The sequence below is a fragment of the Podarcis tiliguerta genome, assembly GCF_965153285.1.
Source record: "Podarcis tiliguerta genome assembly, chromosome: 9".
Classification (NCBI taxonomy): domain Eukaryota; kingdom Metazoa; phylum Chordata; class Lepidosauria; order Squamata; family Lacertidae; genus Podarcis; species Podarcis tiliguerta.
Window position 1 is genome coordinate 14905243 of NC_139542.1, and position 25647 is coordinate 14930889.

The window sequence follows — 25647 nt, forward strand, 5'->3', positions numbered from 1 at the left end:
CTAAGCTGCACCCTAGATGCAATAATAAAGGATAAACATAGCAACAGAAGGAAGATATCAGTGTACACTCTGTTGTGTTCGATATAATGATTGGTGTTGTTCATTCTTTGTTGCCATACTACAAGCTTATTTCTACAACAGAAAAAAAGTGTAAGCCTATACGCCATTGTCAAGATTTACTTGATCATAAAAGAATCCCACTGGATCAGGTCCACATGCTGTTTCCTATAATGGTCAACCAGATAGGTGCTCACAAGAAGGCCATTAGAAAAATAGACCTATCTTAACTTGATTTGTTTTACTAGACCTTTTTACAGAAGGCCACTGAGAGTAAGTTTTCAATATTTACTGAAACAACACCTTATCTGTATTGTGTTAATAATTGTCGTTGACTGCTTGATGGATATAGCAAATGGTTTTCTCTGAGTTCATGTCTCATCTTCTTCAGTCAATACATCAATTATAATTGATGACATTTGGGGCCTGCGCTAATGCTAACCATAGCAGAGCAATTTGGGAGCAGGTTAAAGGAGTTCATGCTTCCTCGCCCCTCCCGGGCTCCACCCCTCTCATTTATTTATTTTTGCAAAAATTTTATTAGTTTTTACAATACCAACGACAAACAAAAACATAAGACAAACAAAACATAACAAACATAATTCATAACCTTATTGAAAATAACAGTTATTTACTTTGTAGAATGACTTCCTCGTTCCCCCTTAGTTGAATTTCATTGCATATCCTTATAACGGTTTTCCAAATCCCAATTTTGATACCCTTTTAAATTAAACATTAACATCTTTAAATCTTTTCCTTCTTGTATTAAACATATTATTTTATCAGTTAACATAAATACAATCCTAAGCCCATTAAGTATCTGGAGGCTATTTCCAGTTATTTTAGCTTAACAAATTTAGCTAAATAATCATTAAATTTCTTCCATTCTTCATGGTGTTCCTCCTCCTCCTTCTGGTCGCGGACTCTTCCGGTTAGATCGGCTAGCTCCAAAAAATCCATCATCTTCATCTGCCATTCTTCTACTGTTGGTAATTCTTGGGTTTTCCACTTTTTAGCTAACAAAATACGAGCCGCAGTTGTGGCATACAAAAATAGATTAACATCTTTCTCAGGCTCCACCCCTCTCAAGTTTCATTATGGTTCTACAACAGGGGTAGGCACCCTAACGCCCATGGGCCACAAGCGGCCCATGGGGGCCATTTAACCGGCCCACGAGATGCCCGCTTGGTGAATCCCTGCATGCTGTGCTAAACTGGTGCAGCACGGCTCAGGGACCTGCTTCCGCGGTGCTGGAATTCACGTCTGCGCATGCTCAGATGCCGAAAATTGCATCTGCTCAGATTCCAGAAATCATGTCTGCACAGATGCTGGAAATCGTTGGAGTGAACCAGCCCAGGCGAGGTAAACCTTGCTGCCCCCTATTCTACATCATGTCTGCACAGATGCTAACTACCTTAAAGGGAATTCCCAAATTCTAGTACACATACCGTGTTTTTAAACTGGGGGAGCCTTAACCATGGCCAGAAGAAATGCCATATCTTGAACAGGGGAGATTTAAACAGAAGATTTGAACATCATCCAGTGACTTCTTCTTTTTCATTGAGTTAGATCTGCACTAGCCCTTTGAGAAAGTGAAGGTGGTGGTGGTGGAGACAGACTATCAGAATCAGAACAGAGTAATCAATCCTGTTTACTCTGTTCTGGTAAGTTGGCCGAGAGGACTGCAGAATTAAGATAATGTTTTGCAGAACCATTTGTGCCTCGACAATTTTCTGTGGTGACAAGTTCCAGAACAGCACATCGATGGCCAGCACTTCCCCCCACATCTTATAAAGCATGTGCAATGGTCATATGATGTATAATGGGTGTTCATACCCTTCTGTGTTTCTTCAAAAAATCTTTCAGAGCATGTGCAGAGATACAAATCGTACCACAGTGACATATACAGCACGGAAAGTGAGACCCCATCGTTCATTTCTTCAGAGGCAGATTTCAGGCAAGGTAAGAGCTATATGAAGGGACGCAGGTGGCGCTGTGGGTTAAACCACAGAGCCTAGGGCTTGCTGATCAGAAGGTTGGCGGTTCGAATACCCACAATGGGGTGAGCTCCCGTTGCTCGGTCCCTGCTCCTGCCAATCTAGCAGTTCGAAAGCACATCAAAGTGCAAGTAGATAAATAGGTACCGCTCCGGCGGGAAGGTAAACGGCGTTTCCATGCGCTGCTCTGGTTCGCCAGAAGCGACTTAGTCATGCTGGCCACATGACCCGGAAGCTGTACCCCGGCCAGTAAAGCGAGATGAGCGCCGCAACCCCAGAGTCGGCCACGACTGGACCTTATGGTGAGGGGTCCCTTTACCTTAAGAGCTATATGAATGCCAAAAAATGGCGTGTGGTTGTGTTTTTTCTACACCACAGGTCTTCAACTAATGGGCTGTGACTTGAGCAAAAGCATCACTGCTTTTATCACCAAAGGTGTCAACATCATATTTAGTGTTGAAGCTCCTCCCACCTCATTGCAAACCATTGATTTAATACCATTGTCTCTGGTCCTTCCACATCATTGTTTATATGGAAAGTACTAGGTAGGCTGCACAGGGAAATAAACAGCAGAAAAAGAGAGAGAAGAGAAGGGCCTCCCTCAGAAAACTTGCTTATTGAGCATTCGTTCTGATTTGCTTGCCTACAGTTGAGGTTTCACAATGTTTGCTCTTTGTTGAGAATTTCTGATTTGATGTGAAGAAGTTAAATGGCAATGTGCTTTCCTCTTGATTTTTTTGCGCAGAGGTTTTACATCTTCCCATCAGTTGATCGTCATGCAACCCTTTTTAGTGAATCACTTTCTTAATTTCTAAAAAAAATATGGAGGGATATTTGTTGCAACAGAGTGCTTTAATCTGCAATGCAAACTGGCTTTATTCCAGTTCAGCTGTCAAGGTTTTTCTGTTAATTGTAGCTTGATGGCATTGAACTACCTGCTAAGGTCCTGTGGTTCCCAAAGCCCAAAAGTTCCAAAGGTAACCACATGGTAACCACAGAGTAATGGACAATCTCTTAAAAATACGACTGATGCCAGTTTCCAGTGTTACCATGCCTCTGTAGATGTAACATGGATGTACCTGAAAATTGGACACCTTCATCCAGTGAAATTTTTTATGCTGCAGTAAGATTTCCTGCACAAGCGTAAGACCTTTTTTTTTTTTTTTTTGGTCTTGTTTCTTTTTCATGTGCCAGTGAGGAGGTTTGAAGCATTGAGAGATGACTCCAGTGGCCCTTCCCCAGGAGCAGATGATCTTTCTTCATCAGGTCGAATACATGGACAAAGGCTGAGGTAAAAAAAAGCATGAGAGTCTTAAGAGTCTGCTGGATCAGGCAATGGCCCATGTAGTCAGCCATTTTGTTTTCACAGTGGCCGAGCAGATGCTTGTGGTAAGTCCAGGAGCAGGAGGTAAGCACAATATCACCTTCCCTACTGCTGACTCTCAGTAGCTGGCATTTAGAGGCATATACTTCCTTCAGTTGCCGATCAGAAGGTTGGCGGTTCGAATCCCCATGACAGGGTGAGCTCCAGTTGCTCGGTCCCTGCTCCTGCCAACCTAGCAGTTCGAAAGCACGTCAAAGTGCAAGTAGATAAATAGGTACCACTCCGGGGGGGAGGTAAACGGTGTTTCCATTCGCTGCTCTGGTTCACCGGAAGCAGCTTAGTCGTGCTGGCCACATGACCTGGAAGCTGTCTGCCTATAGAGCGAGATGAGCGCCGCAACCCCAGAGTTGTCCACAACTGGACCGATTGATCAGGGGTCTCTTTACCTTTACCTTACTTCCTTCACTAGTGTAGGTAGAACATAGCCATCATGGTTAGTAGCCATCGGTAGCCTTATTCTCCATGAATTTTCCTAATCTTTTGAAGCCATCCGAGCCACATGTCACTGGATCATGTGGGAGCGAATGCCAACGTTTAAATATGCGTTGTCTGAAGAAGTACTTCACTGTGAGAAGAATGGAGGAATCGTAGTTTCAACAAAAACCATACAGAATCCCCAGGCCTAGTTCAGAAGTAAGCACAGATAGTTTGGCCATGAGTAAGCAGTCACCTTCCTGCCCACACCCTCCTCTCTTGCACCCGGTTGTAGAGGGAAATTCCTAGTTTCTTAGTCTCCTGGTTTGTCATTCTGGTTTTGTAGGGAGAATGGATAGATTTCCGATTCAGGTAAATTTCACATAGCTTCAGTCTTTTCCATCCCATTTCTGCATTAATACGTGGGGTATTTAAAAAATAAAATAGAAATACAATGGTATGAAAAGGGGTACTTTTTGTCACTGTATGTTTTTCTAAAACATACATTTCGGTACATTTTTTGACGTGAGAACTCTTATTGCAAAATTCAGAGAAGTGCGGAATCGAAGCAGTAATCCAAGAGGTGCAGATTAGGGTTGGCTCACTTAAAAGTGCAGGCCAAACTAAATTTTCTTCCATCCTTCATGACAGGGCCTTGAACCTCACTTTTCTATTTCGTTTCTCATGGGTTAGTGTGATTTAAGAGATCATGGCGTCTCTACCAAAGTCAACCATGTGAGGAGGAGGTGGCTGAAGAGTAGAGTTCAGAAGCTCATCGGCCTTTCAAACTCAAACCATGGTTTATTGAGTGACCTCATTATATCTGGACTAATAGGTCGCAGTCAACTAAGTTTCATTCAGCATAGATCCATTCAAATTAATAAACACGGCAACATTAGGTCCATGAATTATGGCGTGTTTACTCTGAGTAAAATTTAGTTGAGCACCATCCAGTTCGTCTTTGTGAATTTGAGATTAGTGAATTTCTTCCTTTGCCCAATGATTTATAGTCTGATATCCCACCTTTGCCCAAACTTGGAACAGTTCAGGGTTTCATCTGTTTGAGGTAAATTTTGAGGTAGAATTATTTCTGACTAATTCTCCAAGAATCGTGTGGGCGTACATGAACTTTTCTGCAACTGTTTAAATAAAAAAAGGGGGGTTAAGAAACTTACAGGAAAGAAATATGTGTCTGGAAATTTGTGAGCATGTAGGTGTTGCCTTGGGTCACCTGCCAGAAAAGTCAGAGGATTGGAGACACTAAAGCAAATGACCGAAGGTCAACACCTGAATACACAAGGCTGCCATATACCAAGCCTGACCATTGGTCCACCTAGCTTAGTATTGTTCACCGCAGGAATATCCAACCTGGTGCCCTTTAAATACTGGCAGGAGCAATGCTTTCAGTTGGCAATACAGGCTGGGGTTTTGACAGGTTGGAGATGCTGGGGCCTTCTGCATGCAATGATCCTTTCCACTGCTTCATAGTGAAATTGGTCTCACTTGAAATCTATGTCAATCCATGTAGATGTCAGGAACCAGTCTTGTACTTGAGTCTTGAATTGGAAACTGGAGGGAGCCAAACTCTAGTGGCAGTAAAATCTTAGCATGTGTGCATGCCTCTCTCTCTCTCTCTCTATATATATATATATATGAGCTCCAATAAGAGAAAGAGCTGCATGGATTGAACCAGCTATTTGTGAAATGTTCAGATTCGTGTTTGTGTGTGTGTATAATTTTTTACGAATCTGAACATTTCACAAATAGCTGGTTCAATCCATGCAGCTCTTATTGGAGCTCAATTTATTAATGTGCTCATTTAAGAGTTGCTTGCTTTGAGCATCACGCCTTGCACTGTCTTGGGCCAATATGCCAAGGAACATGTTTCCTTGGGATTCAACAGGTGAGCTTCTGTTCTGTCCCTGCTGAGTGCCTGTACTCAAGAAGAACCACAGCATTGAATCCTTTTGAAGAGTGCAGTGGTTTACTGTCCCTCCAATAAATTGATTTGGGAGGAGGTACAGAGGCAGGTGGTGGCTGATGAAGCTATGTGAAACTATAAGAATTGCAGCTGGGACATAAATGATTGTTGGGGGCAAGGAGGACCGCATTGTTGTCAATTTCAGTGCAGCGGGCACTGACATGGGCATTCCCTTAAGGATGATAGAGAGTCTGTCAAAACATGTTTTCTGATTCCTCCAGCATTGTGATCACTTTTCAGAGGAGAAACCATTTTGACATAGAATCATAGAATCATAGAGTTGGAAGAGACCACAGTGGCCATCGAGTCCAACCCCCTGCCAACATATTTATACTAATCTACCTGTTGAAATTTCAGTACCAACAAAAACAGCTTTTAAGTGAAGTTGTAATACTTTTTCTTTTTAAACCAAACTGCTGCACCCTATTTTGTTGTAAAACTGCCCCACCCTTCTTTATCCACCCACAGGAAAAAGTCCTATTGACTGCAACCTTTCCTCCAGTTCTTAATCATTTCTTTGCCGTTCAAGTTCAGGATGACTACAACCAATGGCCAGTTCTGCCTTTTTTGAATGCCGTTGAGCATCTGAAATGATCCCCCCTTCCAGTTACAACCCTTTGAAGATATTATCACTATGCCTGGATTAGCTGCACCCCCTTACCTTAGTATATTTTTGAAGGAGTTCTCCGAACTGGAAGAAGTCTAGTTATAAGGCAGAGAAAATGAACAGAAACATTTGATACTTAAGCCAGTGTTTTTACTGCTGTCAGTCTAAAAAAATGTTTTGGGTTGTGTCTCTCTTCTTAGCGTCGGTCTGTTATGGGGCCAACCAGTGAGGGAAAGAAATAACGGATTCAGCACACAGTAACTCTGTGTGGTTTAAGAGCTTCTGCTCAGAATATGCCTGTTCCACAAGCAGCAGGGCGGTTTTCAGCTCTGGTGGTTCCCTATGATAACAGTGCTGTGGTGGGAGAGGCTGGACCTGTGAAACTTCTGTCTTCTTCAGTGCTCCTAAAGGGGCAGAAGCATTCTTCCTCAGCCCCCTTGCGGGATATGGTCACTTCAGTTTTATTACCATAGGTTGAATGTTCTGCTTTACTCCTTCCTTGACCCTGGCTTCCCTCCCTTCATCCTAATGCGCAGCAGTGCCTCTGCAAGTTCAGCAGGCGAGGCGTTGCTGCCGCTTTTACCTTCACCACAATCCCATTTTCCAGTTGACTGGTAATCCTGCCAGCGCTAAGTTAATAAGTAATTCCTATGGTCTGACTTCGGAAGCTAAGCCAAAAAGTTCAGAGGTAGCATTATAAATTTAGGTCTGACCTTGAGGCCATAGATGGTATTGTTACGGAAGAAAGTTGAAAGTGGGGGTTTCTTTGCAGTGGGTGTTTTGTTCTTTGTGCTGAGAGACTGCTTCATGTGTTATGAGATCCCTGCACAGAAGGTATCTTGGTGTAATAATTTATATGCCGTCTGGGTGTAGTCATCTGTGATGATTTTATGCACTGACATAGTGGTTGGCATGTTGGGCAAGGACCTATGAGAGACCAAGTTTCTAATCCCTGCTCAGCCGTGAAACTCAATGGATGACCTTGGTCCAGCCACCATCTCTCAGACTAGCCTACCTCACAGGGTTGTTGTGAGGATAAAATGGGGAGGAAAAGAACTATGTACACCACCTTGGAGCAAACAAACAAGTTATTGACAAATGTGTCAGGAGCCACAGTTGGCCGCATGTGTCGCAGTTACTAAGGGTGGACGGATCAGTCCGTTTCTAGTCCATTTGAATTTTGCATGCGCCTCTTTACAAGTTCATCTCTCTGTGTTTGTGCATGCATGTGTGTGTTTTCCTGTATGAAAACCTATACGAAAGTTCATATTTAAATATGTACTTATCTATGTATTTATGATAAATATGTACATAAGATAAATACCTATTGTGGATTCACAATTAAGTACAGTGGTACCTCGGGTTACATACGCTTAAGGTTACACACTCCGCTAACCCAGAAATAGTGCTTCAGGTTAAGAACTTTGCTTCAGGATGAGAACAGAAATCGTGTGGCGGCGGCACAGCAGCAGCGGGAGGCCCCATTAGCTAAAGTGGTGCTTCAGGTTAAGAACAGTTTCAGGTCAAGAACGGACCTCCGGAACAAATTAAGTACGTAACCAGAGGTACCGATCTGGTGGAACACTCTGTCACAAGAGACTAGGGCCCTGCGGGACTTGACATCTTTCCGCAGGGCCTGCAAGACAGAGCTGTTCCACCAGGCCTTTGGCCAGGGCACAGCCTGACTCCCTCCCTCGGCAATCTTCGTGGAGCTCTGGCCCAATGGTTGCCAGTGGCTTGAATTAATTAATTTTATAATGAATGATTTTAGAGTGTTGTTTATGCTGTACTTTTGTACTGTTTTATTGTTGTTAGCCGCCCTGAGCCCGGCTTCGGCTGGGGAGGGCGGGATATAAATTATTATTATTATTATTATTATTATTATTATTATTATTACTATTATTACTATTATTATTATTACCACTGTATTCATTTTATCCCTGTGTTTAAAAACGTACACATTTCAAAACATTTTATCCTAAAATGTGCATTTTTAAAAACGCATCTTTGGTGCTGAATTTTAGAAGATTCAGGGCAAACAAAGTAAAGCATTTCTTCAAACAGCGCATCATTAAACTATGGGATTTGCTCCTGCAAAAAGTCATGGTGGCCACCAACTTGGATGGCTTTCAAAGAGCATTAGACAAATTCATGGAGGATAAAACTTATCAGTGGCTACCAGCCCTCATGGCTGTGTCCTGCCTCCAGTAATGGAGCCGATATGCCTCTGAATGCCTGTTGTTAGGAATCACAAGTAGGGAGAGTGCTGTGTTGCGTTCAGGTCCTACGTACAGGCTTCCCATGGGCTTCTGGTTGGCCACTGGGAGAGCAGGATGCTGGGCCAAATGAGCCTTTGGCCTGATCAAGCTGGTCTTATGTTCCTAGCATGCCTGATGAGTGTGTTTCTTCGTGGCCAGTCAACGTTCCTCCCCCACTTCTTCTTCCTCATCAATAGACAGTACGAAGCGCCACTTGAAGGCAACCTGGTGAGCCAAGAAGTAATGCTAAAGCGCCAAGAGGAGGAGATGATGCAGCTGCAGGCAAAAATGGCCCTCCGTCAGTCTCGACTAAGTCTCTACCCTGGAGAAGTGGTGAGGTCGCCGGTGCTTGACATGACAAGGGACCCCCTGAGAGAAATTGCGTTGGAAACAGCCATGACCCAAAGGAAACTAAGGGTAATGTCTAGGCATCTGAACATCAGACGCATAAGTCACTGTTTTGTTTTAATTTTTGTTTTAACTAATTTAGATTTAAATTTTGATTTTGTTTTAATTAATTTTAATTTTTGTTTTAATTTTGTTTCTGTCTTGTATTTAATACTGTGCAGTCCCCTGAGATCTTATGATAAAGGGCAGTATATAAACATAATTAATAATAATAATACAGTGGTGCCTCGCAAGACGAAATTAATTCGTTCTGCGAGTTTTTTTCGTCTTGTGAATTTTTCGTCTTGCGAAGCACGGTTTCCCATAGGAAATGCATTGACGATTTCCCATAGGAATGCATTGACGGTTTTAAGAAAAAGGCGCAAGACGTTTTCGTCTTGCGAAGCAAGCCCATAGGGAAATTCGTCTTGCGAAGCAACTCAAACAACAAAAAACTCTTTCGTCTTGCGAGTTTTTCGTCTTGCGAGGCATTCGTCTTGCGAGGTACCACTGTAATAGCAAATATCTGGCTACAGAGTACCAGAATTTCTCCTCCTGCTTTGTCCAAAGTCACTAAAAATGCACCCACAGAGACTTCCATTTCACCACTTGTTTTGACTTCAGGTTGAGCGACAAAGTGATTGTTTGTTTGCATGGACAGCAGCTCAATGGCCGTTTTCAGTAATCACGCCTCCAATGCTCATGTTTATACTCTCTCCATTCTTTGAATTAAATGTGTTTGTATAAGTGCTTCACATTTAAGAGAACATACGCTTCTTTAAAAAAATGTGTTGGTGCTTGGTGACCTTATGTTCTCTTAAAGTTTGTCTGTAAAAAAAATCTCATTCATACAGGCATTCCTTAGATTCTTACTGGGAGGCCTGCGTGTCCCAACAGCAATGGAGGTGATTAAGCAAATGGGTTGGGACTACCGTGTCTGGTTTTTTGACACCGGCATGTTGAGAAATGGGGAGAGCCATTTAGTCAGTGTTTTCCTAGAATGTCTCCAGGCTGCCTACTGCCTGTTGCGGCTGTTGATTCAAGTGCCTTCCAAGGCAACTCGTGAGACAATGCAAAGGATCCTGAGAGCACAGTCTAAATGACTTCCTGGTATATTAGATGCATGACTGCATATGGTTTTCAAGCCTCGATTCCCCCCCCCCCCCCAAAAAAAAACACCTTACCAGTAATTCCACAATTAGGAGATCAGTAATGACAGACAAGCTTACCTGAAATACAACTTGCTTGCTCCTATTATTTAATTATTAATTGCCTGCCCTTTACCCTGAGGTCCCAGGGCGGGTTAGAGCAATAAAAACGCAACTTTAAAAACAATGTAAAGCAACTTACTACTGATACTCCACCATAAATGGGAGCATCGGGTGTGTTCCAAGGATATACTGCAATGTTTGCACAGAGTGGTGGTGATCACGAAAAGTCTGGGCGGTGCTGTGTGTGAACTAAGCTGTATACCTTACAACATGCCTTGGAGTCCTCTGCAATGCCCAGGCTTTCCATGGCAGACAAACCAATGGAATCCTCTGCCTGGGTTTTACATGGCAGACAGGGCAATGTGAAAATGCTTCCTCGAAGGTAGATGGTTTGAAACGCCACTGGGATGTTAAGGTAGCTCAGCCAGGCTGTCGGTTCTCTACATAAGCATTTGTGGCAACTTGGAGACAAACAGAAAGCTTTATCAGATACATAAAGTGTATGTTCAGGGAAGTTTTTAATATGTGACATTTTAGTGTATTTTTCATCTTTGTTGGAAGCCGCCCAGAGTGGCTGGGGAAACCCAGCCAGATGGGCGGGGTACAAATAATAAATTATTATTATTATTATTATTATTGTTATTGTTATTGTTATTAAATTTGCAATCCCCACATATTTCCCAATAGCTGCTGGTATCTCTGCTACCAAGTCTTTAGTTTTGCCTTGTTAATGCCTCTTTTTAATAATAATAATAATAATAATAATAATAATAATAATAATAATAATACAATTTACTAATTATAAATTCTGTGTTTTGTAGAATTTCTTTGGTCCTGAGTTTGTGAAAACTACTGTTGATCCATTCACCTCCTTGGACCTGCCAAAGTCAATCTTGGTAAGTTAAAAACAAAAACAACACTTAACTATATTGGCATATTTGTTTATTTATTTAACTAATGTGTAGACACCCTTTAAACCAGAAGCCAGTTTGCCAAAACATGTTAAATTGCTTAAAGGTAAAGGGACCCCTGACCATTAGGTCCAGTCGTGGCCGGCTCTGGAGTTGTGGTGCTCATCTCGCTTTATTGGCCAAGGGAGCCGGTGTACAGCTTCCGGGTCATGTGGCCAGCATGACTAAGCCACTTCTGGCGAACCAGAGCAGCGCACGGAAATGGCGTTTACCTTCCCGCCGAAGCAATACCTATTTATCTACTTGCACTTTGACGTGCTTTCGAACTGCCGTTTACCTTCCCACCGGAGCTCACCCTGTTGCGGGGATTCGAACCGCTGACCTTCTGATCAGCAAGTCCTAGGCTCTGTGGTTTAACCCACAGTGCCACCCACGTCCACCCACGTTAAATTGCTTATTCTCCCATAAAATGTCCTCTTCTGTTTTGGCACCCAACAATACACAGTCCTTTGCAATTTGTTTCATGAAACACAGAACAAGAAAGGGAAGAATGAAGACAACCGCCGGAAAGTAAATGTCATGCTTTTAAGTGGGCAGAGGCTGGAGCTGACTTGCGATACGAAGACAGTATGCAAAGACGTGTTTGATATGGTAGTGGCCCATATTGGCTTAGTGGAGCATCATTTGTTTGGCTTAGCCACTTTAAAAGGTAAGGGCATTATTTCACTAAGGGGGGGGCATGTAACACATGTGTGCACTCATCACTTGATGACAGCAGCAGCATGTGGTGACTTGCATGTGCGAGTGAGCAACCACAGACCAATAATCACAAATGGAATTTCCGTATCATCTCAGAGCCAAACTACACATTATATAGTACATGACTAAGAGCATCTTAACATAGCTGTCAACTTTTCCCTTTTCTTGCGAGGAATCCTATTCGGAATAAGGGAATTTCCCTTTAAAAAATGGAAACGTTGACAGCTATGCATCTTAAAGGTAAAGGGACCCCTGACCGTTAGGTCCAATCATAGACGACACTGGGTTGCGGCGCTCATCTCGCTTTATTGGCCGAGGGAGCCGGCGTACAGCTTCCAGGTCATGTGGCCAGCATGATGAAGCTGCTTCTGGCAAACCAGAGCAGCACACGGAAACGCCATTTACCTTCCCTCCGGAGCGGTACCTATTTATCTACTCACACTTTGATGTGCTTTTGAACTGCTAGGTTGGCAGGAGCAGGAACTGGGCAACGGGAGCTCACCCCGTTGCGGGGATTCGAACTGCCGACCTTCTGATCAGCAAGTCCTAGTCTCTGTTGTTTAACCCACAGTGCCACCCGCGTCCCTCTCAAGCCGCATCTTAGTTCCCCCCTAAAACAGTGGTTTTCAACCAGTGTGCAGTGGCACCCTGGGGTGCCTTGAATAATGGTCAGGGGTGCCGTGGACAACACTGGCCTCTGTCCCTCTTCCTTTCCGTCCCTCCTCTGATGCCCTCTCATTTCTCTGCCTCGCAAAGGTTGCACAGCTGTTTATTGCAGCAGCCCTGGCTACAAGCTCTCCAGGTGAACGGCACCTCTTTTTGGGGCTATGTAGCTCAAGAGATTAGGGACGGCGGCAGCAGCTGCTGCCCAGAGGACTCTCAAGGATAGGGGAGAGGAGGCTGGGGGAACACTCCACAAGGGAGGGTGTTGGGGAAAAGGTGAGAGGCTGCCAGCTCTTCAGGCAAGGGGTGACATAATTGGGCTCCTGAGCCCCAGAGAGGTGCCTCAGAAAGAGTGTAATTGGTTAAGGGAGCCATGGACGCAAAAAGGTTGAAAACCTTTACTCTAAAAGATTCCAGTAACAGCCGCTGATCTCAATTGAGACCATCGTGCAAAGGCAGAGACTAAATTCCTCCTGCACAATTTTTTCTGATACAGCTCAAGCCATGTGCTGATGTTACCAAGACAAACAGGTTCAGGGGGGACAATTTCTGTAAGGTGTGATGCCACAAGTAAAAATTTTCCCAGATGATCTAGGTCAAGAGTGGAGAACCTCCAACCCCCAAAAGACAGTCTAGGCCTGCCAGAGGATCCAGTTTAGCCTCTTGAAGTCTTTTCCCCCATACCACGCCCACCTGTCAATCAGCTGATAGTGATGATAGCTGATAGACGGGAGGGCAGAGTTCAATTCTGAATGGGCTGCGGGTGCCTATTCCAGGCGAACACAGCCCAAAGAAAGCCTGTAAGATGCAGGCTTCATTCATATATTTTACTCAATGACCAATCGGAAATTGAGTAAACCCAACGCGAGTTCTGTAAAAGGAACAACTGCCAGTGAAAATAATTCCTGATTAATTATTTTGGGGTTTCCTCCCTCTTTTTTGATGACAGAAAATGAGTTTTTCTTCATTGACCCCGAGTTGAAACTGACTAAAATAGCTCCTGAAGGCTGGAAAGAAGAACCAAAGAAAAAGAGCAAGAACGCAATCAACTTCACTTTGTTCTTCCGCATTAAGTTCTTTGTGGATGATATTAGCTTGATACAGTGAGTATGACCCACACTGCTATGCATGCATTCTCCTGAGGGATCCAAAGTGCTTCTAAGTGCATCTACTCTCCCTGAAAACCTTGCACCCCTTGCCTAGGCAAACCATGGTTTCCTGTTACATCCAAACCACCCTCCAAATCAAGAATTGAAAATCGGTTTCAGATCTTGTGTTATGTACTGAGTTTAATAGGATCCAAAATGCAGCAGTCTGATTGGTCCTAGAACAATAGGATCCAAAATACAGCAGTCTGATTGGTCCTAGAACAATGCAGCAGTATGATTGGTCCGCAGGAGCCACCCAATCCAGCTCCAGGTGGAAGTGAATCCACAACCTGATTGGCCTACAGGAGAATCCCGGAATTAGCCAATCATGTGCAGTCTATTGTTTAAATAATGTATATAAAGCAGATATTGTGGACGAACTTCCATTCCTCCTCACGACTATGAGCTGAATAAAGAACATGAAATCCACTCTCGACTCAGAGTATATTTCATCTTGATTTGCCATTCTGGTTTGGAGGTCGAACATGAAGGCTGGAGAAACTCTTTTCAGCCTCCCATTGGTGGGCAGGGCCAGAGGCAGAAACGGGCAGAACAACTTCTATTTCGTTCCTTTCCCTTAGAAACAATAATGTTTGATGTACAATGGCTACAAATTATAATAATTATAACATTGATTAAATGTTGAGAATGTTTTCAGATCTTAAATTTCCTACAGTAGGCTGGTTTCTGCACGCACCTCTCTATCCTCCCATCAAAACAGGCAAGAGAGGTTGTCAGAGTCTTAGGGCACATTTCAGCTGCGCAAAAATACTCAGGATGCAAAGCTAGGGGTGTGGCCTGGGGAGAGCTTTGAGGGGCGTATAGTGAGGCCTTGGAGGGCCACACTTGACCCCCCAAGGCCTGAGGTTCCTTATGCCTTCCATGCACCAGCCATAATTTCCTGTGTGCATACATTAACACTGTTGTTCCAGACACTCTTGCTTCTGGCCCTGCCTGCCCCTGGCAAGCGGCCCCCAGAAGGTTACCTAGAAAGTACAGTTCAGGGGAGTTTTTAATGTGTGATATTGTGTTGTGCTTTTACTGTTTTTTGTTGGGAGCCTGAGTGGCTGTGGCAACCCAATTAATAATAATGCTCATGTCATCAGAATGGAGCCTTACAGAGAAGACTGTGCGTTGATCAGCATACACTGATCTCCACACCTAAAACAAATTCAAGCACAGACGTCTTCCCCAAAAAACCCACCCCATTCTTCTTCTTCCTCTTCTTCTTCCATCCACACTTTTCCTTTTGGCGATCTTGGGACCCCTTTTTTGGCTGAAAGGGGATATGCAAATAAATTCTAAACAGTGTGTGATATTGGTGGAAGCTACTCCCATCTCTTAACCATCTTCCATGCACATCTCTCTGGCTGTGTTCTATGAACTTGGTTACGCTAAAGTTACCAGACATCCCCGTTTCCCGGGGACAAGTCCTCGGATTTACAAATCAGTCCCCTGACAAAATCCATCTATTTAGTAGGAAGCTGAAAACTGTCCCTGGATTTGTTGAAAAAAATCTGGTAACATTAGGTTGCGCTCTAAAATGTGGGTTAGAGAAAGGACTGTGCTCAAGTGCCCCTTCTCCTTTTTCTTCTTCCACTAGGCATACTTTGACGTGCCATCAGTATTACCTGCAGTTAAGGAAAGATATCTTGGAGGAGAAGATGCACTGTGATGAGGAGACAGCCTTGCTGCTGGCCTCGTTGGCCCTCCAGGCAGAATATGGAGATTACCAGGCTGAAGTAAGGATAATATTTCATTTGTGAGCAGCCTCCTGGTTCTGTTTTGCAGCTCTCGAGCCTGCTGTGTAGATCGATGCATCTCAGTTGTTTTAGAATCTAGAAGGCTATATAAATGCAGATTTTTACTGGTTCGGTTGATCGGCTGTTTTGAAGCGCAGGGGGAAAGAACGCAAACAAGCTTTCAGGAATGAACCGTCTGTTAGCCATAGAATCAAGGATTAGCAGCTAGAAACTAGAGCTGGCTGCATTAGCACCTAGTGCTGAACCATGGTTTGGTTTCAAGGGTGGCTAGCCTGCTGGCTGCATCCATCCTGTGAAGCATGCGGAAGGGATCTGCTGTGGTTGGCATCCTGTCTGTCTAGGGAGACAATGGAAGACTGCACCCAGGGATGAAGTCAAACTGTTGGAGAGTTACAGAGACCAATAAAGGAGAGACCTGTTTTGTTGCAGCTGGGGCAGATGAAGGCATCCGGTTTTGCTGATGCAGAGACGACATGGCATTTTTTAATTTTTTTTTTTATAATAATATTTATTAATTTTCCAAGTGTACAAAAAAGAGAAAAGCTAGAAGTAATAATAAAAAAGAGATACATACAATAAGATAAAAAAAAAAAGGAGGGGAAGAGAAAGCAGGGGGAAAAAAGCAAAGCCAAAATATACCCAAACAAGAATCCCACACCCTCCCTCCACCCTTCCCTTCAAAACATACAAAAAGAACATCAAAAAACAAAAAACAAAAAACAACAACAACAACAACAAAAAGAATAAATCTCCATCATTCCACATCTATTTTCAAATAACTTATTTCCTTGGCCTCCTCCCCTCTCCCCTTCTGCATTCCAGTTATTAATCAGATCAGCAAATTCTTTCCGTCTTTTACTGCTTACTCACTTATTTACTTAGTCCATTTATATCTTATTATCTTCCCAGTTCAAGTAAGCGCCTAAAAACAAATTTAACTAAACTCCAATTCCCTAGTTAAAAAGAAGATACAAAAAACAACCACAATAAAAACCTTAAAACTTATACTTTTAACTCATATACCTTTAAATCTTATTCCCTCATTTCCTTATGTTGTTTCCACAAAAGCCGAATAAAATCATTCCACCATCTCCCATTTGTTCTTAATTATACCAGATTATTTAAATACTGTTTTTTATTTTCCCAATTTTCCCCACCGTCTCATCTCCCTGGTATCAGGTACTGCCAGTCTTTTTTACCAGTTTTATCAATCTTATCAGTCAAAATTAATTTCCTAACCCGGTTCCCTTATGTCCGAGGCCCTCAAATCGTCTCCCTGTACTGCCTGCAAGTTTCTTCTCTGGCCTAAAGTTAAGTCCCAAAGAGCTTTTCTCTCAACGTCTTCTTTAATTTTCTTCAGCACGCTCGCCCAAACTTCATAATTCAGTTCGTAAACCAGTAAGTATTCCAAGGCGTGCTCCACAGTTTCTTTGGGGTAACAATCGTCCATCCTTTCAGACTTTCTCGCAGTGTCCCCCTCCAGCGTGTTTATCATCCATCTTGCGTCACTCAGTCCATGAGGGACACTGCTCTGTCTTTCAACCTCAGTATCCTCAAAGTCAGATTTGTCTCCATCAGTTTGGGACTCTGCTCCTGAGGCTTCCCCTTGCAAAATCAAGGCCGGTTTTAATTGCTTCCTCGTCTTTTCCAGTGCTTGACTTTGTGAATTTGGTTCCTTTTCTCGAGCCTCAGTTATTAATTTGTTCCCATTCTGTACCAAAGTCATTACATTCTTCCTCAGATCAGAAACACTCTGTTCAAAGATATTCACTTTATTTAAAATGTCATTCAGTAGAGCTGTTATTCTCTGAGCCATATCTTCCAGCTTGTTTTCCCAGTATTGTCTGCTGCCTCTCAAGGTCACTTCAGAACTTCTTGTCTACCATCTGGTCAAAATTTTCCATCTGCTGTAACTATGTAACAGTCCCTTTATCCAAGCAGGCAACATTTAGAAACTTTTGGCAACAACTTACTCTGGTGATTTTCCATTCACTTCAGTTGTAAAAATCTGCCTTTCCACTCCTTTTTTCTTTCAAAACCTGCGAGTCGGTGCCAAAAAGTATATGTCTCTGATCCTCTTTCTCATTAAGATATAGTCCATTCCACCATTATTGTTGTTTTTAAATTATACAGGCTGACAGCCCGGTCCCAGGTTCTGAGACGGCAATAATCCAGGTCAGGTTTTCTGTCCTGCAGGGCTCAAAAGATAAAGATCTCCCCCTCTTCCCCTGCTTCCGAGGGAGGGTCGGCAAGCTTAGATGGTAAAATTCCTCGCTTTAAAAGACACCTTTCCCAAGCTCCGGATTCTAGCGTCTTTGCTTTAGTCTTTATGCAGAACGGAAGGTGAGCTTCCTGTTTATACCTTCACGTTCAAATGCCAAATTCAAATAATTTATCGTCCAATTCTGTTACTTACGAGGTCTTTTCAAGTCCAAATGTTCACAGGAAAAGTCGGCGCTTTCTGGCAACAGCTGTGCGGCTTCACTCCCTGAAAACAGCGATTGATCCGATGTGCCGTGCCACTCACCCCACGTCGCTCCGGAGCCCCGAAACTGGGGTCTCCCCGCGAGTAGGGGGGGCACTGAAGGCACCTACCGAACCCCAAGTCCACGGTCTTCCTCCGACCGTGGTTTTTAGCGGGTCTCCGCCTCGCCGTGGCGGTCAGACCCTTCTTTTCAGGGAGCAGTCTCCTCCGCAGCGGAGGAAATCCGCCATTAGCCAGCGCGTCGACTCGGAAGCTCGACATGGCATTTTTTCTCTCCGCACTCCTCCCAGAGGTCATTCCTCCTCTGGTCACTGCTGTGGATACACAACCTGACTTTCGGAGCACAATTCAAAGTGTTGGTGCTGACCTTTAAAGCCCTAAACGGCCTCGGTCCAGTATACCTGAAGGAGCATCTCCACCCCCATCATTCAGCCCAGACACTGAGGTCCAGCGCCGAGGGCCTTCTGGCGGTTCCCTCATTGCGAGAAGCAAAGCTACAGGGAACCAGGCAGAGGGCCTTCTCGGTAGTGGCGCCCGCCCTGTGGAACGCCCTCCCACCAGATGTCAAAGAGAAAAACACCTACCAGTCTTTTAGAAGACATCTGAAGTCAGCCCTGCTTAGGAAAGCTTTTAATGTTTAATAGATTATTGTATTTTAATATTCTGTTGGAAGCTGCCCAGAGTGGCTAGGGAAACCCAGCCAGATGGGCGGGGCATAAATAATAAATTATGATTATTATTAATGACTGTCTGTCTCCGGGCACTGCGGTCATCTGCAAGGGACTCCCACAGGTTTGATGTTGCCAACGTTCATGCCACATTTACAGACATCCTTGTGATGCAAAGTTGGTGCCTGAAGCCAGCTCCCCATAGATCGCATCCTTGGGGATCCTGGTGCCATCTTCCATTCTGTGAAAGCGACCCACCAACCGGGAGATAAAATCCCTGTTGCTTTGGAAGCAATGATCTTTAGGGTTCGCGTGCAAATCGGGGCCAGTGTCTTCTCCATTCAAGGCCTCTAAGTCCAAGTGATCCAATTCTTTTTTGGGTCTTTAATTCAGTGCTAAAGGCAGAGGAAGGTTTCCTGTTGATGTCACAGGAGGACAAACTTGAGGCCAGATCCGACGACTAGGACTATCATTTCCCAAATCAGATGTCGCTGATAGGATGGTCGGGAGGCAAGCCCAGAGCAGGGGTTCGAGCAGAAACACAACATGCCATCTGAGGGTGGGCAATCATGCTGTATCTCCATACCAAGATTGAACAAGTCCATCACCTCTGATGCTCAGGCATAGCTGGGTTGGACGATTCTGCTGCTCGAGGAAGCACAGTGGTCAATCTCTTCTATTTAGGGCTCTTGGGAGCATCCAGTTATTTGGCATTCTTATTTCTTGTGGCCCAGTAGCAGTTCTCTCACTTTGCAGTGGCATATCCTGTCTTTCAGTTTAAACCAGGCTTCCTCAAACTTGGTCCTCCAGATGTTTTTGGCCTACAACTCCCATGATCCCTAGCTAGCAGGACCAGTGGTCAGGAATGATGGGAAACGTAGTCTCAAAACATCTGGAGGGCCGAGTTTGAGGAAGCCTGGTTTAAAGGTAACTGCAATATGTCGTCTCACATAGGTCTTGAGCCAAGGGTGAGGAACCCTTATCTCTCCAGGGGTTGCCGAACTCTACAACTCCCACACTTGCTGGGGCTGATGGGAGTTGTAGTTCAGCAACCTTTGGAAGGCCAACGTTTCCCTGCACCTGGTCTTGGGTCTTCTGAGGGTCAAGGCTCTGGTCAGACCTCACCTGGAGTACTGTGTCCAGTTCTGGGCACCACAGTTCAAGAAGGACACTGACAAACTGGAACGTGTCCAGAGAAGGGCAACCAAAATGGTCAAAGGCCTGGAAATGATGCCTTATGAGGAATGGCTAAGGGAGCTGGGCATGTTTAGCCTGGAGAAGAGGAGGTTAAGGGGTGATATGATAGCCATGTTCAAATATATAAAAGGATGTCACATAGAGGAGGGAGAAAGGTTGTTTTCTGCTGCTCCAGAGAAGCGGACACGGAGCAATGGATCCAAACTACAAGAAAGAAGATTCCACCTAAACATTAGGAAGAACTTCCTGACAGTAAGAGCTGTTCGACAGTGGAATTTGCTGCCAAGGAGTGTGGTGGAGTCTCCTTCTTTGGAGGTCTTTAAGCAGAGGCTTGACAACCATATGTCAGGAGTGCTCTGATGGTGTTTCCTGCTTGGCAGGGGGTTGGACTCGATGGCCCTTGTGGTCTCTTCCAACTCTATGTTTCTATGATTCTAAGGTATGCATGAGGGTCAAGGGGGTTACATTTGCCACTTTCTTCCCAGCTGGATTCTGTGCTTTTTGGTCAATGTTTTTATGAATAGGATCGCTGCTAGCAACTAGGGAGGTGTGTCACAGCGTTCCTCATCACCCACACCTCTTCTCTTCTGGCGTTACCAGGGTAGCACATCATCCAGCCTGCAGCCAGGTTGGGTCGTGCCTGTGGATCCGTACCTTGCCCTTACGCTTTTTCTTTTCTTTCCCTCTTTTTCCGTAGGTGCACGGCCTCTCCTATTTCAGAACGGAACACTATTTACCAGCTAGGGTGCTGGAAAATCTGGACCTGTCTAATGTGAAAGAAGAATTGCCAAAACTGCATAGCAACTACGCAGGTGCTTCTGAAAAAGAGGCAGAACTTGAATTTCTGAAGGTTAGTACAGGAAGTCAAGCGTGGAGCCCACCACACGCGTTTTCATTAGAGGTTTCCAAGCAGATGAAACCCAAATGGTGAAAAGAAGAGTATGTAACGAGGTTCGGGAGCCTCAGGCTCTGAGAGCTCAGTGTGGCCCCCAACTCTTTCTGTCTGGCCCTTAGAATGCTCCCCATAGTAGGTAAAGGTAAAGGGACCCCTGACCATTAGGTCCAGTCGTGACCGACTCTGGGGTTGCGGTGCTCATCTCGCTTTATTGGCCGAGGGAGCCGGTGTACAGCTTCCGGGTCATGTGGCCAGCATGACTAAGCCGCTACTGGCGAACCAGAGAAGCGCACGGAAACGCCGTTTACCTTCCCGCCAGAGTGGTACCTATTTATCTACTTGCACTTTGACGCGCTTTTGAACTGCTAGGTTGGCAGGAGCAGGGAACGAGCAACGGGAGCTCCCCCCGTCGCGGGGATTCAAACCGCCGACCTTCTGATCGGCAAGTCCTAGGCTCTGTGGTTTAACCCACAGCGCCACCCGTGCTGAATGCTCGCCATAGCACACCCTATACTGGTCCTGCCCTCCGCCTTCCTCAATTTGCTTTTGAATGACTGGAACGTGTGTCCCTGAGTGGTGCCAGCGCGTTTTGCACCTGGATGGAAAGAGGTGCACATGTAAGCCTCTGGCTTTTGTTTAGCAGAAACGCAGCCTGCTGTACAAGGGTAAGGGTCACAACTGTTGCTCCGCCCATTTTTGCCTCTGGTCCTGCCCACAACTGGCATGTGGCCCCTGGAAGATTGCCCATGAGGCAATGCGGCCCTCAGGCTGGAAAAGGTTAAACACTTTTGAAGTATAGGAAAGCCACATCATACATTTCGGAAAATCCTTTCTGATTTTTGGTGGCGTCTTACACGTAGGTTGCAGCTGGCCAGAGGTAGCCATAGCAATTACTTTTCAGAGTAACAGCCAAGAAATGAGATGTGTTTAAAATATTTATTTGTTTGTTTGTTTGTTTTTTTGTTTTTTTGTTTGAAGTGATTTGTTGCAGATTCAATATGCATTCATTGGTCTGGAACTAAAGTCACACACACATACATACAGTTTTTTTATTGAACATAATTAATGTACAGTGTTGTATGTTCACTTTTGTTTTTATGTGAAATAAGTAATGAAAACAGAGGGTGAATCTCATCGTAAGGCCACATTTTTCTTCTTTTGAACTGCATAATATCATTTTTACACTCGTCAGTGTCCTCAAATTAACTTTTCTCACAAACATTTCTCTCTTTCTGTGCCTCCTTTCTCGTTGTGCAGATTTGCCAAAGGCTGACAGAATACGGCGTTCATTTCCACCGTGTGTTGCCAGAGAAAAAATCTCAGACCGGGATTTTGCTGGGAGTTTGCCCCAAAGGAGTTCTCATTTTTGAGGTCCACAATGGAGCCCGCACACCTGTCCTCCGCTTCCCGTGGAGAGAAACAAAAAAAATATCCTTCAGTGTACGTTGGTAACATTTCCTCCTCCCACCACTGCCACCAGTACAATCACAGACTGGACAACTCCATGCCTGCCCACCCACCCACGAAACTCCAGTTACCGTATTGGCGTGAATATAAGGCGCACCCACAAATAAGCTGCACGTTTAACATTGAAGGAGGGGAAAGAAAAAAAGGCAAAACCCAGGCTGCTTCCTTCCTTCCCTACCCCCTCTTTCCGGCAGCTCTGGGGAGGCTTGGGAATGGCAAGTGGGCTGTGCACTGTTGCCCCGCGCTCCTGCGGCCTTGCTTGCCCCCCCAAGAGAACAGCCCGGGAGTGTGGGGCAATGGCATGCAGCCCGCCCGCTGCTCCCAATCCTCCCCAGAGCTGTTGGGGGCGGAAGGGAAGGTCTCAAATATAAGACGCACTTTTAACTTTCCGCTGTCAGAATTTGGAGGAAAAGTATGGCTTACATTCAGGCCAATACGGTATCTACAGTGTCCACATGACAGCATGCCAGAAGGGAACAAGAGGAAGATACCATGTGCTCCATAGTGTGAGGCAAATAGTTTAGTAATAAAAGCTAGATGAGCAGCAAGCCAGGCCGTATCATGCTAGAGAGGTTGAGAGTATTTGCTAGCCGATCTGTCACTGTGCTGTTGGAGGCATCTCATCCACTGAAGACCGATAATGGAGTGGGAGAAACCTTACGGTACAGTCCTTCTGAGACTGTACCACTTCAGAATGCAAGCGGGGGGGGGGGGGTTGCATGCATAATTGCATCCTTTCCGCCACTGCCCAAATTCTTCATGTTAGGCATTTAGACTGACCTTTCTCTCCCCGTTAAGCTACCATTCTATATGCAGGGAAACTTTTCCCTTTTTCTTTTAACAGGAGGAGCTCTCAGACATACAGGCCCCCCCCTCTGTATTCTGAGGTGGCGGAGTCTTGGGAGGCTTGTGTCACATGGTGTGTGCTTTTTGCCCTGAATCTGTGGGTTGACTCTGACTCTTTAGTGTAAAGAGCAGAATCCAACTAATATTATAGCACTTTCGAATCCCATTTATTTCAAGCCGTGGAGTTGAAAAGATGCTCAATTTAGTGTTACCTTTTCGTTCTTCCGTTCCTCATTCCGAGCACCAAATGGTGAATACTGAAAAACAATACCTGTGGGGCCGAATTACATGGGATGTTAACTTTGTGTAATCATTTGGAGATTAGCCTCAGAGATGGGTGGGTAGGAGCAGGAATGTGTCACACGAAGGGGAGAGTAGTCTTTTCCCTGTACACTCCAGTCCCCCGGGGGGGACGGGGACCTGTTATTAGCATCAGTATAAGCTTCACTTCTGCAGCAAATAGCAGATTTGGAAAAAGAGGATTGGAGGAAAGGACTAAGAATCCCTCCAAACTGGTGTTTTGCGCAACAGGTACTTTCTGCAACGTGTCATCAACACAAAAATGGTGGATTTATACTGGGCCCGTCCACACACCATTCCGCTTTATTCGTTGTTCTGAGATACTTCCCCAGTGTTGCCTCATTATTGCCATCTGGTGGGGCCCACATTCCCTGTGGCACAACGAGAGTGGAACAAAACCCAGAAGATTAGCTGTATGAAATAGGAAAGGAATTCAGCAGTCACCAGCTGGAAACAAAGCACTGTGTCCACACTGAAACTTTTCCAGGCAGAAACGATACTGAAAGTGAAATTGCATATACCATATTTTTCACTCTATAGGACGCACCGGACCATAGGAGGGGGAGAACGGGGGGGGATTCTCCCCCTCTCTGCTCAGCACCCCTTCAGTGAAGCGGCAGGAGAAACGGAGCCCCTCCCATTTCTCCTCCCGCTTCGCTGAAGGGGTGCTGCGTAGAGAGGGAAAACTGTGCAGCGCCTCTCCAGCGAAGCGAAGCCTGGAGAGCAAAAGTGATTGGTGTACACTGACCCCTCTTGCTCTCCAGGCTTCAGGCGGCTATCCGCAAGCCTTCGGAATGCAGCGGGAACTCCTGCTGCGCTCAGAAAACTTGTGGATAGCTGCCCAAAGCCCCCGGAGCGCAGCGGGAGTTCGCACTGCGCTCCAGGGGCTTCAGGCGGCTTCAACGAAAGCAACACGAAGCCTCCAGAGTGCGAGGGGAGCTCTCCCTCTGCGCTTCGGAGGCTTCGCGTTGCTATCACTGAAGCCAAGGAGCCTGCATTCACTCCATAGGACGCACACACATTTCCCCTTCATTTTTGTAGGGGGAAAAGTGCGTCCTATAGAGCGAAAAATACGGTAACTGCCCTGATACAATCATGAGAACAAACCATCATGAATTCACAATAAAAAGGACCTCTGGAGGAGCACTAAACCTCCACACCATGATCTTGATCTTGCTTGTCCTGCGTTTTGAATACTTTCACATGCAGTATAACCCTTGCATAATATCTAGCGGAGCTATAATTGCATTTTCTGCACCTCAGGTTTTGTAGTAATATACAGTGTCGCTACAGCAGTCCAGTCAGTTGTTTGCTTCTTGCAAGTTCTGTTCTTGAATAATGATTTGCATCGCCCCAAAGCTGGAAAGTATCATATATATGTGTCTGCCTTTTACCTGTTTTTCCTGCTACAGAAGAGGAAGATAACTCTGCAGAACACATCTGATGGTATAAAACATGCCTTCCAAACTGACACCAGCAAGACCTGCCAGTACTTGCTGCAGCTTTGCTCTTCGCAGCATAAATTTCAGCTCCAGATGAGAGCCAGGCAAAGTAACCAAGATGCTCAGGAAATAGGTAAGCACAATGGCTGGTGCTGTCCTCTTGCTCCTCCGGTTGCTGTTGGTAATCTGTATACCATCTGTGTGTTGGACCTCAACTTGCAGAAGAGAGAGCTACAGTGGTACCTCGGGATAAGAACTTAATTTGTTCTGGAGGTCCATTCTTAACCTGAAACTGTTCTTAACCTGGTGTTTCCTGCTTGGCAGGGGTTGGACTCAATGGCCCTTGTGGTCTCTTCCAACTCTATGATTCTATGATTCTAACCTGAGGTGCCACTTTAGCTAATGGGGTCTGCCGTGCTGCCACCACACTATTTCTGTTCTCATCCTGAAGCAAAGTTCTTAACCCGAGGTACTATTTCTGGGTTAGTGGAGTCTGTAACCTGAAGTGTCTGTAACCTGATGCGTCTGTAACCCGAGGTACCACTGTACTCCAATTGGGAATAACTCTGAGAACAACATCACTTAACTCAGATTCTCAAAAGCTTCCAATTGGTCTCCAGGCCAGGTTCAAGGTTCTTGTATTAATTTAGAAGGCCCTTAACAACTTGGGGTGTTCCACCCACCCCACTCACACACAAAAACAAAGATCACCACAGCCAATCACAAACAAACAACCACACCCTAGGCCAACCCCAACCTCTCTCACCACCAAAGGAACACAAGTGAACAGCAGAGAACCTGCACAAG

General features: G+C 45.0%; 1 protein-coding gene across 17 annotated transcripts in view; it reads left to right on the forward strand.

The window, feature by feature from the left end:
- The window catches only part of PTPN13 (protein tyrosine phosphatase non-receptor type 13), a 170088-nt gene that overhangs the window by 89736 nt on the left and 54705 nt on the right, over positions 1–25647 (forward strand). For all 17 annotated transcript variants that reach the window (XM_083398108.1, XM_083398120.1, XM_083398124.1 and 14 more), the window contains 10 exons: positions 1924–2019; positions 3249–3345; positions 8896–9115; positions 11118–11192; positions 11742–11916; positions 13579–13732; positions 15381–15519; positions 20588–20740; positions 22043–22225; positions 24811–24973. In XM_083398108.1, coding sequence (XP_083254234.1) covers positions 1924–2019; positions 3249–3345; positions 8896–9115; positions 11118–11192; positions 11742–11916; positions 13579–13732; positions 15381–15519; positions 20588–20740; positions 22043–22225; positions 24811–24973 — 1455 coding nt within the window. The remainder of the gene's footprint in view (positions 1–1923; positions 2020–3248; positions 3346–8895; positions 9116–11117; positions 11193–11741; positions 11917–13578; positions 13733–15380; positions 15520–20587; positions 20741–22042; positions 22226–24810; positions 24974–25647) is intronic.